The sequence below is a fragment of the Callorhinus ursinus genome, unplaced genomic scaffold, assembly GCF_003265705.2.
Source record: "Callorhinus ursinus isolate GAN/ISIS: 27379988/994484 unplaced genomic scaffold, GSC_fseal_2.0 scaffold79, whole genome shotgun sequence".
Classification (NCBI taxonomy): Eukaryota; Metazoa; Chordata; class Mammalia; order Carnivora; family Otariidae; genus Callorhinus; species Callorhinus ursinus.
Window position 1 is genome coordinate 3,592,505 of NW_027397141.1, and position 13,528 is coordinate 3,606,032.

General features: G+C 43.3%; 1 protein-coding gene across 1 annotated transcript in view; it reads right to left on the reverse strand.

The window, feature by feature from the left end:
- The window catches only part of TUBGCP3 (tubulin gamma complex component 3), a 71,011-nt gene that overhangs the window by 27,289 nt on the left and 30,194 nt on the right, over positions 1–13,528 (reverse strand). The window contains exons 12-14 of the mRNA XM_025874592.2: positions 3,565–3,675; positions 3,156–3,264; positions 24–213 (exon numbers count right to left, since the gene is read on the reverse strand). Of these exons, the coding sequence (XP_025730377.1) occupies positions 24–213; positions 3,156–3,264; positions 3,565–3,675 (410 nt within the window). The remainder of the gene's footprint in view (positions 1–23; positions 214–3,155; positions 3,265–3,564; positions 3,676–13,528) is intronic.

Sequence of the window (13,528 nt, forward strand, 5' to 3'; positions counted from 1 at the left end):
GCCCATGGGCCCCGAAGACTTACTTGAGCAAATCCATCAGGTGCCGAATGAAGTCGCCCTGGCCCAGCAGCAGGTACCGCCTGACGGCCTGCATATGGTCCAGCAGGCTGTACTTCTTGTTCAGCACGTCCAGCAGGTACTTGCTGGTCTCAAAGTATGCGGCGTCAATTTTCCCCCGGAACGCGTTCTCCAAATCTGTGAACAAATCTGCGGCTACAAAGAACAAAAGGAGAAATATACAGACGTATGCAATTTGTCTTTTAATAAAGATAAAACAAAAGGCTCCTATGTATAAAAGCCATTGCCAAAACCCCCCAATGGCCTCGGTGGCAGACCCAACTGGCTGCGCATGTGCTCGGGAAGGTGAGTGAGCCCCCAGCCCCAGGACGCAGACGTGCAGCCGTGTGGCCAGGAGTCACCCCTGGGAGAGGGGCCCCAACAGCAGTCTGGCACTTGCTGGATCTCAAGGTCAAGTCACCCTCTGCAGTATGACGAACCCAAAACCACACTCCAACACGCCGGTGAGCAATACAGTGCAGGGTGGGTCACCATTCAAGTGCCCACATGCACCTACAGGACACTTTGGGAAGCGGGCTGAAGAAGACACAGGATGGCACATGTGAGTATGAGCTTTGTCAACTGCGAGCCTGGCTGTAAGAGTGAGACCACGTGTTACTGCAGGTGTGCGGAAACCACGCATTACCGCGGGTGTGCGGCGTGAGACCACGCGTTACCGCGGGTGTGCGGCGTGAGGAAGCGCACGCTGCTCTCCACCAAGGTGGAGTCCGATGACGCAGTAACAGGAAGGCATGACGTGTGAGTGGTACCGTGGCATTTTTTTTTTTTTAACCGTGACCACATTTTAAGGGGCCGTGGAGGGTGGGGAGCATACTTCTATTGAACTGTGTAGTTTTAAAAATGTAAATATTACCCCCCAGAAACATTTTTACCGAACCACAACTTGAGTCACGGAGGATTTACGTTCCAGAGGAAAGGTTTAACCCTAACCAGCTCGAGCCCAGCGTGGCCAGACACCAGACACGCAACACTCCTTTTTCCCTAAGGCGTTAGGCCTCTCCCACGCTCGTTTGTAAAACTGGACTCTTTATTCTTTAGTCACACTTTCAAATATTCAAAATTTTTCACATGTAAGAAATAGAAAATCGACTTTTTCCCCCTGCTTTTGTGTTCCTAGCAGTCTTTCCAGCTTTGCGGTCTTTCAGTTTCCCAACCGTACTACTAGCCTAGCAGCAAAGAAACCCTCGTCCTGCAGACCGCAGCAGCATGGGGGACCGTGGCACAGGGTGGTCACTGCAACCAAGAGGACAGTCATGCACCTGAGCAGCAGCCACAATCCCCCACGCCCCCTGCACGTGAGCATGGGCACCACGCTCCATGCCCTGAGCTGGCTGTCTTCTCTAGGCACTAGGAAAAGGTCAAAATCTGTCAATACAATTCTCCTGCCTCTTCTTCCTTGTTCTACATCTTAAACATAGGTACTTCCCAAAAATCTGTTCTTGGACCACATCTCTCTCTTATTCTAACAACTAAACTGGGGTCTATACTTCCTAAAACGTGTATGGCTAAATTGTGTGTGTTAAGTGCACTTGGGGCAGGGAGGAGAGGCCTCTGATCCCAACAGCTGGAGCATCCTCGATGCCACGGAGCCCTGTCCTTAACCAGCATGGTGACACGGGCACTTCCCAAAGCCCTACAGCTGGCCCTGACCTCCATCTGGATTCTCAGTATAGTTTTTCCAGTACACTCTGGAGACCTCCTCCAGCAAGTCCTCTCAGACACTAAAAATCAAATTGGGCCAAAAGGTACATGAGCAGATGCTCAACACCACTCATCATCAGGGTAATGCAAATCAAACCACAGAAAGGCAGCACCTCACAACTGTCAGAATGGCCAGAATCAAAAACACAACAGGTGCTGGCGAGGATGCAAAGGGGAGCCGAGCCCTTGGGCACGGCTGGTGAGAAGGCAAACCGGTGCAGTCACTGTGGAAAACACTTTGGAGTGTCCTCAAAAAATTAAAAATAAAACTACCATATGATCCAGTAATTCCACTAGTGGGTATTTACGCAAAGAAAATGAAAAGACTAATTTGAAAAGATACGTGCACCCTATGTTCATCGCAGCATTACTTATAATACACAAGATACAGAAGCAGCCCAAGCACCCAACAACAGATGAATGGTTACAGAAAATGTGGAATACGCACACAACGGAATATGACTTAGCCTTTAAAAAGAAGGCAATCCCGCTGTGGCAACGCTGACGGGCCTGGAGAACGTTATGCCAAGGGAAATGCCGGCTGGTATCACTTGTGTGTGGAATCTGGAGCCATCCAACTCAGAGCAGGGGAGTGAGCTGGTGGCTGCAGGGCTGAGGGGAGGACAGTCCCAAGGGACAAAGGTCTAGTGCTGCCAGGTGAATAAGGTCTGGGGCTAGCGTACACCCAGCGCCTACAGCTGACCCTACAGTTCCATACACGGTCTGTCTCACTTAGCGCTTCCTTTCATTTTACTGTACATGTTCCTCTTCATCAAAGGCACAGCTATCACCACGAACAACCGTGCGAACCGTCTCGCCTACACCTGCCGTGCTGTCCCACGCACAGAGTCAGAACGAGCACGTGAGCAGCAAACGCAGCCAAGACCAGGAAGCTGTACACGTTAAGTCGGCCACGCACAAACCGCTGTGGGATTACGGGGGCGGGCGGGGGGCAGCCGATGGGGGAAACGGAAGAGGGCAGCAGCCAAGGAGGGAACCAGACGATGTTTAGAGCAGGCGGAATCTAACACAGCACTCCGAATACACTTGTCAATCCCTGCTGACCCCTGAATGAGCCTCTGGGATAGCTGCGGCCACCATCAGCAACATCTGTCTTTACTTAGCTCGGCAAACCAGAGCTACAGCATTTAAAGAAAACAGCAATATAAATTACTAAGTATAAAACAGCTACACCTCGTCCAATACTTAACTCCACATAAAAAAAGGAATGGAAAATTTGCACAGTAATATCTCATACACATCACACAATGTATTAAGGCATTTTGGATAACAATTCAGAGAATCAGTCAACCCTACTGGACGAAGGCTTCAGGCGGTACACACAGGCAGCCCCTCCACCACCATCACACTCGTACCGTCCTGGGGCGAGTCTGCAGACTTGGTCACTGCTATCATCTTTGTAGTGGGCGTCTGGTCATGACAAACCTGGTGCAAGAAATTTATTGATTTTCCTATCAAAAGGACCTGAAAAGGAAAATAGCCTAGAGTTACCTTTATATAAAAATGATTAGTCATCCAACTACTACAAATATTCATAAGCAACAAACTATTAATTAAAAACTAAAGAACAAGAATGTCTGGCATAGTATCAAGTAAATTCTAGGAACTGAAAAGACATTATTAACAAACACATATTAATAGGTCAATGTATTCAATTCATACACACTCCTAATCCTAAAATGCAGTAACACTGTGTTTAAGAAGACTGCTTCTGTCACATGATGCAGGCAGATACAAAGCCCCAAGTCTGTCTCCCGGCCTTGCCTTTCTGGACTGGTCCATTGTGATGAAGGAGGGGATCATGGATTTTCGCAAGGTATATTTGTCCTGCCACAGACGGTCTGTCTTCACCGCTGGGTCGGAGGCTACAAAAAACTGAGAGCAGAGACACAGCCATGTCAGACAGCGACCCTCGCGGCAAACTATCTGCTAAGGGCAACATCAAAGGAGTCCTCCTGGGAGCAAAGCTCTCGAGATACAGAAGACTTGCCCTTTATACAGCAAAACTTGCCTAAAGAGCATTTTGGATACATCACTCTCTAAATGGAATCACATATGTCCCAGACTTTTTAAATGAAGAATTCCCGAAGATGTACAGTCTTCACGATGAGCATCAGTGGTAACCCTCTGCTGTGTAACTTCGAGGGTCTGGGTGAGAGGGTGGAGTTCTCCTCCCTCAGTAAAAACATGCAGGCCTCTAGAGGGGAGCTGCCCCCTCCTGCCCGTGTGCAGCCCTCCACAGGCTCGCTCTTGCAGAGCCCCCAAGTCTGGAACTCAGAGGGGCCGAAGCTAACATACTCCGCTCCTGGACTGAGGGCTCCAGAGAGACCTGGACATACCAGTGGGCAGCACCCCTCTACCAAGAGCGCTGCAGGAAGTGACCTTCCCAAGAACCACCCCTGCTCAGAAGCTTCTCCACTGTCCACTGTGCTCTTCACCTTCTCTGACTCCACTGACCAGCCTGACCTCTGACAACAGAAATGGCACGGGTGTTAAGGGAGAGCTAAATTGCTAGATTCCAGCTCACCTGCTCCCACAACGAGGCCACTCTCATTTTTCAGGCAGATGTCCTAACAGAATCATGCTTTCATCTCTATAAACTCGATTTCAAATAGAGCTGCTCAGTCAAAGCCAAGTCTTAATTCTTACAGACATGCCAGACTTCCTTTCCAAATAGCCATGTCCACTGACACTCCCACAAGCAGCACGTTCCATGTTCTCATCCTTGCTCATTCCAGATTTTGCCAGTCAGTTGGTGTGCCATCTTTTTCCTCTGAACTAGGACACCTCATCAGAAACTCTCAGTTATTAATTATATCAACAGATCAAAAGGGAGGAAAGTTGACTAGATCAAGAGAGGCTGAGGAGGTATTTGAGAGCATCTTTATTTCCCAGCCTCCAGTGGTCACCAGTGGGCTTTGTTTCACCATCATGAACCTGGAGTTAAGTGCATCTGTGTTCCAAGCCATACACTTGTTATCCTTATTGGCACTCCAGGGTTCCCACTCTGGGATGACGAGAGCCTCTTCAAGCTGCGAAGTCCTTTAGACTTGAGCCGAGTTGTCTTCTTTGCTTCTAGATGCTCTAGGCTCATCTCCCTTTCTCCCTGGACCTAGACTCAGCCCCTCCTCCAAGGAGCCCCAGGTTCCTTTTAAATGGTACTTGGACCACAACCTCAGTACTTGGTAGTGTCTTAAGTTAGAAGCTGGATGGTTTGAGACTCGGCACGGGCCATGTTACGCATGGCAACTTGGCTCCCTAGCGGGACTGTAAAATCCAGTTAAGTCATAACATATCTGAAGTGCCTCTTTGGTGATTCTGACACAGGTTCCAAATAACCAGGTGAACAACACACAACCCTCACTAAGGAAAGTGTATCCACAGAGACGAAATGTATTTAAAGAATTTTAAAAATATTTTTAGTAATTATATAGCAATACAAAATTAATGGTTTCCTAGCAAAACATAAATAACCAAAATTAACCCAAGAAGAGAGAACTTGAAACCAGAAAGGTAAAATGTTATCACTAAGGCACAGAGCCTACTTAACTTAAAAAAAAAAAAAAAAAAAAAAAAAAAAAAGACATTCTTATGTTGAAGTATTCTAGACCACAGAAAAATATACAGAATGCTTCAGTTTATTTTATGGGTCTCATATAACACTACCAAAACCTGATAAAAATAATACCCCAAATGGGCACCTGGATGGCTCAGTTGGGTAAGTGGCTGCCTCAATTTCAGCTCAGGTCATGATCCTGGGGTCCTGAGATCGAGCCTCGTGTCAGGCTCCAGGCTCAGCACGGAGTCTGCTTGAGGATTCTCTCCCTCTCCCTCTGCCCCTTCTCTCTCTCATAAATCTTTAAAAAAAAATAATACCCAAAATGGAAAGTATAGGCCAGTTTCCTTTGTGAATACAGATGAAAAAATTATGAATAAAATAGTATCCTTGCATTACCAGAGTAAGGTATTTTTCGTCAAAGTACACTACACTTCCAATATACTACTACTTGTCTAAAGCCAAGGGAATATGTAACAAATTATAAAATAGTATCATGTAGTCATTAAAACTAAAGTTCATCCTTAACTAACACAAACCGTTCTGAGAACCAGGTGAAAAAAAACAGATTTTCTTCCCAGGAAAAAAATAGTGCATATATCCACAAAATACACTTTTATGTGCTGATATTCAGGAGTTTCAGAGATCATGCTTTACAAAAGTCTTGGTGCAGAATAGTAAAATTTAATGGCATGAAGTTTTCATTATTAAAAAAACACGTTATTTGGTTAAGCAGGAATGCAAAATAGTATGTTTCAGAAATATATTCAATGAAGGTTGAAAAGTTCTTTTTCATTATTTACTTCAAATTAAAATAAAGTAAAAAGGGTTACAAAATATCATGTATGCACAGTATCTGATACACACATAAAGAAATATACCAAAAATATTAACAGGTTATCTGCTCATGATGGGATTACTAATAAACTTTCTGTTAATATGCTCAAAAATTTTTAATTAGTAAATATTTTTAAATCAGAAAAAATATTGTCCAAAGGAACTGAGTAATTCAAACCAATGAGGGAACATAGGGTGCCAGTTAAAAAAAAAAAAAAAAAAAACTTCTCAGTAACATCACTTTTCCAAGGCAATCAGAGAAAAAAGTTTTTTTTTCTGTTCATGGAAATCTACTCCCCAGGATAAATATTTAAAGAAACAAGATTTTTAATGATGTTAAGGTCTTATATTTGATCCCTGTTAAGTCAGGCCTAGCTTAGGTGGTATGAATTATACACAGCCAATCTCCTTGTAAGTAGATATTTGAATAAAGGCCAGTATTTTTATGACCAAGAGGACGAGATCACTATTTTCAACTCAAATTTCTTATCTTTACATACAAATTGAAATTACCAAGGTATTTATTGATCTTTTTTTAAGATTTTTTTTTTATTTATATTCCCCCTTTCTAATTTTAAATACATAACTAGTGACAGCTTTGAGGGATAATCGGTACTACTATAATTAAGCTATCATCACCTGAAGATACATGTCAATTATTCCTGACAAATTTTTTAAAACACTATAAGCCCACCATGAGTAATCTAAAAGGTCACCCGACTGCTCTGTAGCCTACCGTTCAAAAGATTAGATGAACTGCATGTAAACTGTATTTATCAGTTATTCACTTAAAAGAGAAGAGCTAGTTTCTACAAACAACACACTAATTTACCCTGATAGTTGGAGTGTAGCTGGGTTTTTATCAGTAAGAGCAATAAGACAATTTATTTTAAAAGATAAAAAACTCAGACAATTCAGTTATCTTTAGAAATTATGAAAGCATCACTTCATCTGAGGGCAAAGCAGCGTGCAATCAATCTCCCAGCAAACACTGAAAGGAATAGGTACATCCTAGCATTTAATTAATCCTCTGAAAAATATATAGTTATAGAGGGAAAAAAACCAAGGCCAGAACATAATTGCTTTTATTTCATTGATGCATTTTCCACTCAAGGTTCTTTAATTTTCACCATGTGTCAAACACAGAAAGAACTGAGAAAAAAATATAACATAATTGTACCATGAATTCTCATTAACTGTTGGACAAATGCCAAGGCCTTCCTACTAAAACCAGAAATGAAGAGGGTAATTTTCTTAGCAAGCAGCACAGTTTCTAAGGAACAGATCCATTATTACACACAGACCCCCACCTCCAATGTCAACAGGCAGGCAACTCCCAGGAGCCCCCACCCCCGCCACCCTGAGACAGGGAGAGAGGCTCTGGGCCCCAACGGGGGAGGACCCGAGCCGGGGAAAGGTAATGTGCGAGGTAAGTGGGTGCATCACAGCACATCAGGGGTGGAGCACAGAACTGCCAGATATTTTATATGGCAAACTTTTAAATTCAATAATTCTTAGCAAAAGTATAAAAGAAACAGAGTAACAAGAGCGCTGAATGCATCCACAGATATCTCGAAAAGCAGTCACTGCATTCTCTCTGGTTCATTCACTGACCTTCCAATCCAAGGACGTAGATTTTCAGTTTTAGAGCATCTAAGTAAACATCTGGAGCAAGTTTGAAAATTTTCTAACTTTCTGAAAGCAAAAGACCTTACTTTTACCTTTGCCCTTCTTTTCTTGCTCCTAGTTGAAGCCCCTCACCTGTTGACAAGAATTATCCAAAAGACAAAAAATAAAAATAAATTAACACTGAACTATCTTGGGGCGCCTGGGTGGCTCAGTCTGCCTTTGGCTCAGGTCATGATCTCAGGGTCCTGGGATCGAGCCCCGCATCGGGCGCTCTGCTCAGCGGGGAGTCGCTTCTCCCTCTCCCTGTCTCCCACTCGTACTCTCTGGCTCTCTCTCTCTCAAATAAATAAATTATTTAAAAAAAAAAGGGAAAGAAAGAAAAAAAAAAACACTGAATTATCTTGTTCTTACCTTAAACTGGCATAATTTGCTCACCTCAATCACTAGGGAGAAAACCCATGTGAGCTACTAAAGGCCTAATAGATACAGTTTCTCTAGGTAGCACTAGTTACAAAATGAAAACCAAATGTTTTCATTTGTACTACTTTGCAACAGCCAAAAATAATTAGAAACTTCTTCTCAAATGTTGAAAGTACTTTCTAATCATTTACAATATCTATAAATTCTTAGAGTGCTCTATTTTTATCCACCTTTGCACTTCCTAACAGAGGATAAGCAAAATGCAAGTTGGATACCAGTTCCTGCTGGCTGGGCTAAAGGGTCCTACATTTTTGTGACAATTCACAGTAAAATCCCAACCGGTGGACCCAGTGGCAGTTTTTAATGATTCTATACCAGAAACAGTGAAGCTTGGAGGCCACTTGGCATTTCTGGTAAAAGAAAAAGAAGCTCCTTCTGGGGCTGCGAAACAGCCAAAGCCAGAGCAGCTGAGGCAGGACACTGACCACTGCTCAGCAGCAGGAGAGAGAGAGAGAAGCCTTTCCAGGGAACACGGTAAATCCTGGTACAGGAAGGAGCTTCCTGGAAGGACAGAACTAGACTGTAGGTAACACGAGCTCTCGAGAGCCAGCAGCAAAGAGACTGAGATCTCCTGCTCTCAGTAGGAGCCTCGTGCAAGAAAGTCGCTGAGGAGTGGGCAGCTGGGTCAGAGAAGGAAGGTCCAAGAGCTCCAGCAGGGACAGGCAAGGGCAGAGAAAGTTCCGGGTCCCACACCTGACTGGCACTCCACACGTCCCGAGGCAGGAGAAGAGCTTGCTGTACACGCTCATGCCTGTGCTGACTCTGCAGGAAACTAGCTCCCACCCACAGCAGCAGGCCCAGTCCACAACTTTTCTTGGGGGTCTTGTTCTAACTGGGGGTTCTGCAGCTGGGGTCCATGAGCACAGAATGCAGGAAGGCAGGTCTATAAATGTGGAAGGGAAGGAAGGGAATCACACTTCGACTGGCACTAACTTGTCTGAAATTTAGTTCTTCCTTCCATTATAAATGCAAAGAACAAGCTACAGTCCCCGTGACTTTGTCACCAGAAGAAATCAGATGTTCTCACATCCCCTGTGGAAAGTTGGTGCACAGATCTCAAAGTCACTAATCCTTCTTACTGAACGCGTTAATAGAAACATACACCTATTACTGCATTGCTAATTTAATACTAAATCTGGAAACACTACATGAAGTTAAACAGAGTTCTGTACCTTGTAATTTCTCTTGTACGCAGTGTTTCCTCTTCTTCATTGACGATTAACTACCCCCCCAACCCAGAGAAACGCCCAAGACGCGATTCTACAAATGACGGGGGTACGGACCACGGAGGCGTTCTGGATTCATCCCCGTCTCCCCACCCCAGCCCTAACGGCACACTCTGCACATGTCCTGCTTGAGTCCGGCTGGTGCTGCCGAGAAGCCCAGGCTTCGCTGCGCCTCCCAAACCTCCTCATGCCCACGTCAGACCCCCCTACGAGGTCCCCACGGGCAGCCAAAGGGACCGAGACTGAGAACGACCGGGCTCCACTCAGGCCGGATACATGGTAGGTATCAAGGACATCTCCAAAACCAGCAACAAGGCAGAAGCAACTCAGCAAAGGAGTTAAGTCTTAGGAGCCAGATACCACTGGCTCCCCTTCACATAATGCAGTCACCACTTTACAGTGCGAATTCAGTGGTTTTTGGTATTTTCCACAAGGTTGTGTAACCACCATCGCTATCGAATTCTAGAACATCTTCATCACCTGCAGAGAAGCCCTTCAGGCAATGACCTCCCCTCTCCCTCTCTTCCCCACCTAACCCCAGACAGCACTAATCTTCTCTCTGTCTCTATGAATTTGCCTATTCTGCACATTTCACGTAAACGAAAGCATACAATATATGACCTTTTGTGTCTGGCTTATTTTACTCAGCCTAATGGTTTCAAGATTCACCCATATCCTAGCATGCATCACAATTTCATTCCTTTTTAAGGCTGAGTATTCTATGACATGGACAGACTGCATTTTGCTTGACCACCCATTAGCCGACAGACAGTGGCACAACTTCCACTTTGGACTATCATGACAATGGATAACGCTTCTATGATGCTCCTGCACAAGTTGTAAATGAATGGGTGTGCTGGCCTCTCTTGGGGACACACTTGGAATGGCCAGGTCTGCGTGTAACTTCCCGAGGAACCGCCAGCTCTGTTCCTCAGGGGCTACACTACTCCATTCCCACCAGCACTGCATTAGGTTCCAATTTCTCCGAGTCTTCACCAACACTTGTTATGTTCTGGCTTGTTCTTTCTTCTAATACCACCCCAATGAGTGTGATACATCGGTATCCAACTGTGGTTTCGGTTCACATTTCCCTGAGGACTAATGTTTTGAATCTTTTCCTGTGCTTATTATTAAAGGCCATTTGTAGATCTTCTTTGGGAAAATCTCTACTTTGGACTTGGCCTATTTCTCAGTTGGGGTGTTTATCATTTTGCTCGAGTTGTGATAGTTCTTTATATATTCTGGAAGCTAGGCCCTTACCACATATATGATTTGCAAATACTTTCTCCCATTCTGTGGGTTATTCTTTTTACTTTCTCAATAATGTCCTTTGATGTACGTAAGTTTTTAATTCTGATGAAATCCAACTTATCTCTTTCGTTGTTAACCTTTGGTGATGTATCTAAGAAACCACTGCCCAACCCAGAGACATGAAGATTTACACCTCTGTCAATTCTACAAGCATTACAGCGTTAGGTGTGAGGTCTGTTTTGAGTTACTTTTTACACGTGGGATGCAACTGAGGCCCAAACTCATTCTTTTGTGTGTGGATAGCCAGCTATCCCAGCACCACCTGCCGAAAAGACTATTCTTTCTTCACTGAGTGGTCTCGGGGCACCTGCTAAAAACCAACTGAACAAAAATGAATGCATTGATTTCTGGACTCTCAATTCTACTCTCTCGATCTACCGGCCTATACTCATGCCAGTACCACTTCAGATTGCTGTGCCTTGTAGTACGTTGTGAAATCAGGACATGTGAGTCCTCCAACTTTGTTCTTTTTTCAAGATCTGCTGTGTGGAGATACCAGCGATTTTTTTTTTTCCATTTCAGTTACTGTACTTTTCAGCTCCAGAATTTCTTCCCTGGGTCGTTTTTTACAATTTCTGTTTATCTACATTGTGTGCTTTCTTTGGTCACAGAATGGGAGCATTTCCTTATACAGGTATTTAATAAACTTTTTTTTTTAAGATTTTATTTATTCATTTGAGACACAGAGATAGAGAGAGAGAGAGAGAAAGAGCACAAGCAGGGGGAGAGGCAGAGGGAGAGGGAGAAGCAGGCTCCCCGCTGAGCCAGGAGCCCAATATGGGGCTCGATCCCAGGACCCTGGGATCATGACCTGAGCCGAAGGCAGACACTTAACCATGTGAGCCACCCAGGCGTCCCCTAATAAACTACTTTTAAAAGAGCGGTTATAAGGCTCACATATAGCTACTTACAGTTAACCATACACTTGAAGAAATCTGATTTCACAACTAAGTTATAACTCATTACATAGCTAAGGGGAAATTAACCAACGTAGGAACTGGAGACAAAAATACCCGAATTTTAGTCATCTAAGGATCAAACACACAATTGTCTAAACAACCAAATTCTTATGGTAAATATATTATTTAGAGTAAATCAAAGAGAATCTTCCCAAAATTAATCCAAGACTTAAATGAACATTTATAAATGCATGGTTCAACGGAAAACAAAGAAGTCGAAGATCACCACAAATAAGAGAAGGGCCACAGATATCTTAGGGCCAGTGGGCATTCAAATTTTATCTAATGCTCTTCTTTAATTAATTAAGAGCAAATAACATAAGCATGCTTACCATGTGCCTGACTCAACCCCGACACATCGGCACAACCCCATGAGATTGGCACCACTATGGCACACACAGGAAAGATGTGGAAGGGCAGACTGAGAGAGGCCAAAGTACTTGCCAGGGTACAGAGCCATGAGAAACTGAAGCTGAGTCATCACACTCCAGAACCTGAGCCCCTAAGCTCTACCCAAGAGATAAAGCAGCCGGGTTATAACAAGACCCACTGCTCAGTGGTATGAGCCCACTGGCATCACAGTACTAACCATGGAAGGCTCAAAGCAAAGAAGGTAATATACTTTATGTCAAGAAGGATTCCTTTTAGCTCTATCAGTCACGATTCATTTTCGAGAAATCCTACCAGCACAACTAGTAAAGCAGACAAGCTCTTCTGGGGCACAAAGGACTAGCTGAGCAAAGTAACTAGCAAATAAAAAATATACCAATCCTGAGGATCCTAAGCCCTTCTCTAAACTCAGACCCCAAGTAAGAATATCAGTAAATATAAAACCTTAAAAAAAAAAAAAAAGATAAATCTACTATAGTACAATGTTAGTATTCAGGTAGTCTGAGGAGTGTTTTGTACAGTCCTTCTGACTTTTCTAGAAGTGTGAAATTATACAAAAAGAAAAACATTTAAGAAAAACTTTACCAATGACGCAAGATCTGAGATCAGCTGAAGTGATAGTTTTACTAATCCTAACATTGTATTCAACACACAGGAATGCTTATTTAGTATTTTTTTCTTCAAATAAACAAAACCTACAGTTGGTTTTACACATATTCTATGCCACAAGAGTTCTTCAAAATGAGTATCCCAAATGTAAGCTATCCCAATCGTAAAGAGTTTGTTTTTGTCTTACCCCAGTGAATCCATGTTCAAAAATAGTAAAGAAAACAGTCTACAGGAAGATCAGTTTGGAAGTCTGTGCCTGATTCTATCTACATTTGCCATTAATTCTCCGGTCCCACAATTAGTATCAACAAAATAAATAAATAAGCACAAATCACACAGAAAGCAGACCATCAATAAAGAACTGGTGGTACTTTCAAGGACTATTTTAAAAACACAAATGCATACAATGAATTAGTGGTATAATTAAGGACTACCTGAAAAACCTCACTGCTAGAAAATGCAAACCAAATTATTCTCAAGAAAAAAAGACAAAAGTATTACAAGTTAGAAATCAGGTACTAAATTTAAAAAAGATAATGAGCCAGTCTGTGGCTCTAACTTTTAATTGGTAGCAATATATATGCCAGTAGGGTCCAGACAACAATTCCTACCCCAACCTCTGAAGAAAATCAGGTTCAAGTCAACTGGCAGCTATTCAAAGTTAATATCACCCAAATTCATATAATTTACATATTAATTATTGGGTGGGGAAGGAGGTGGAATACAAATGT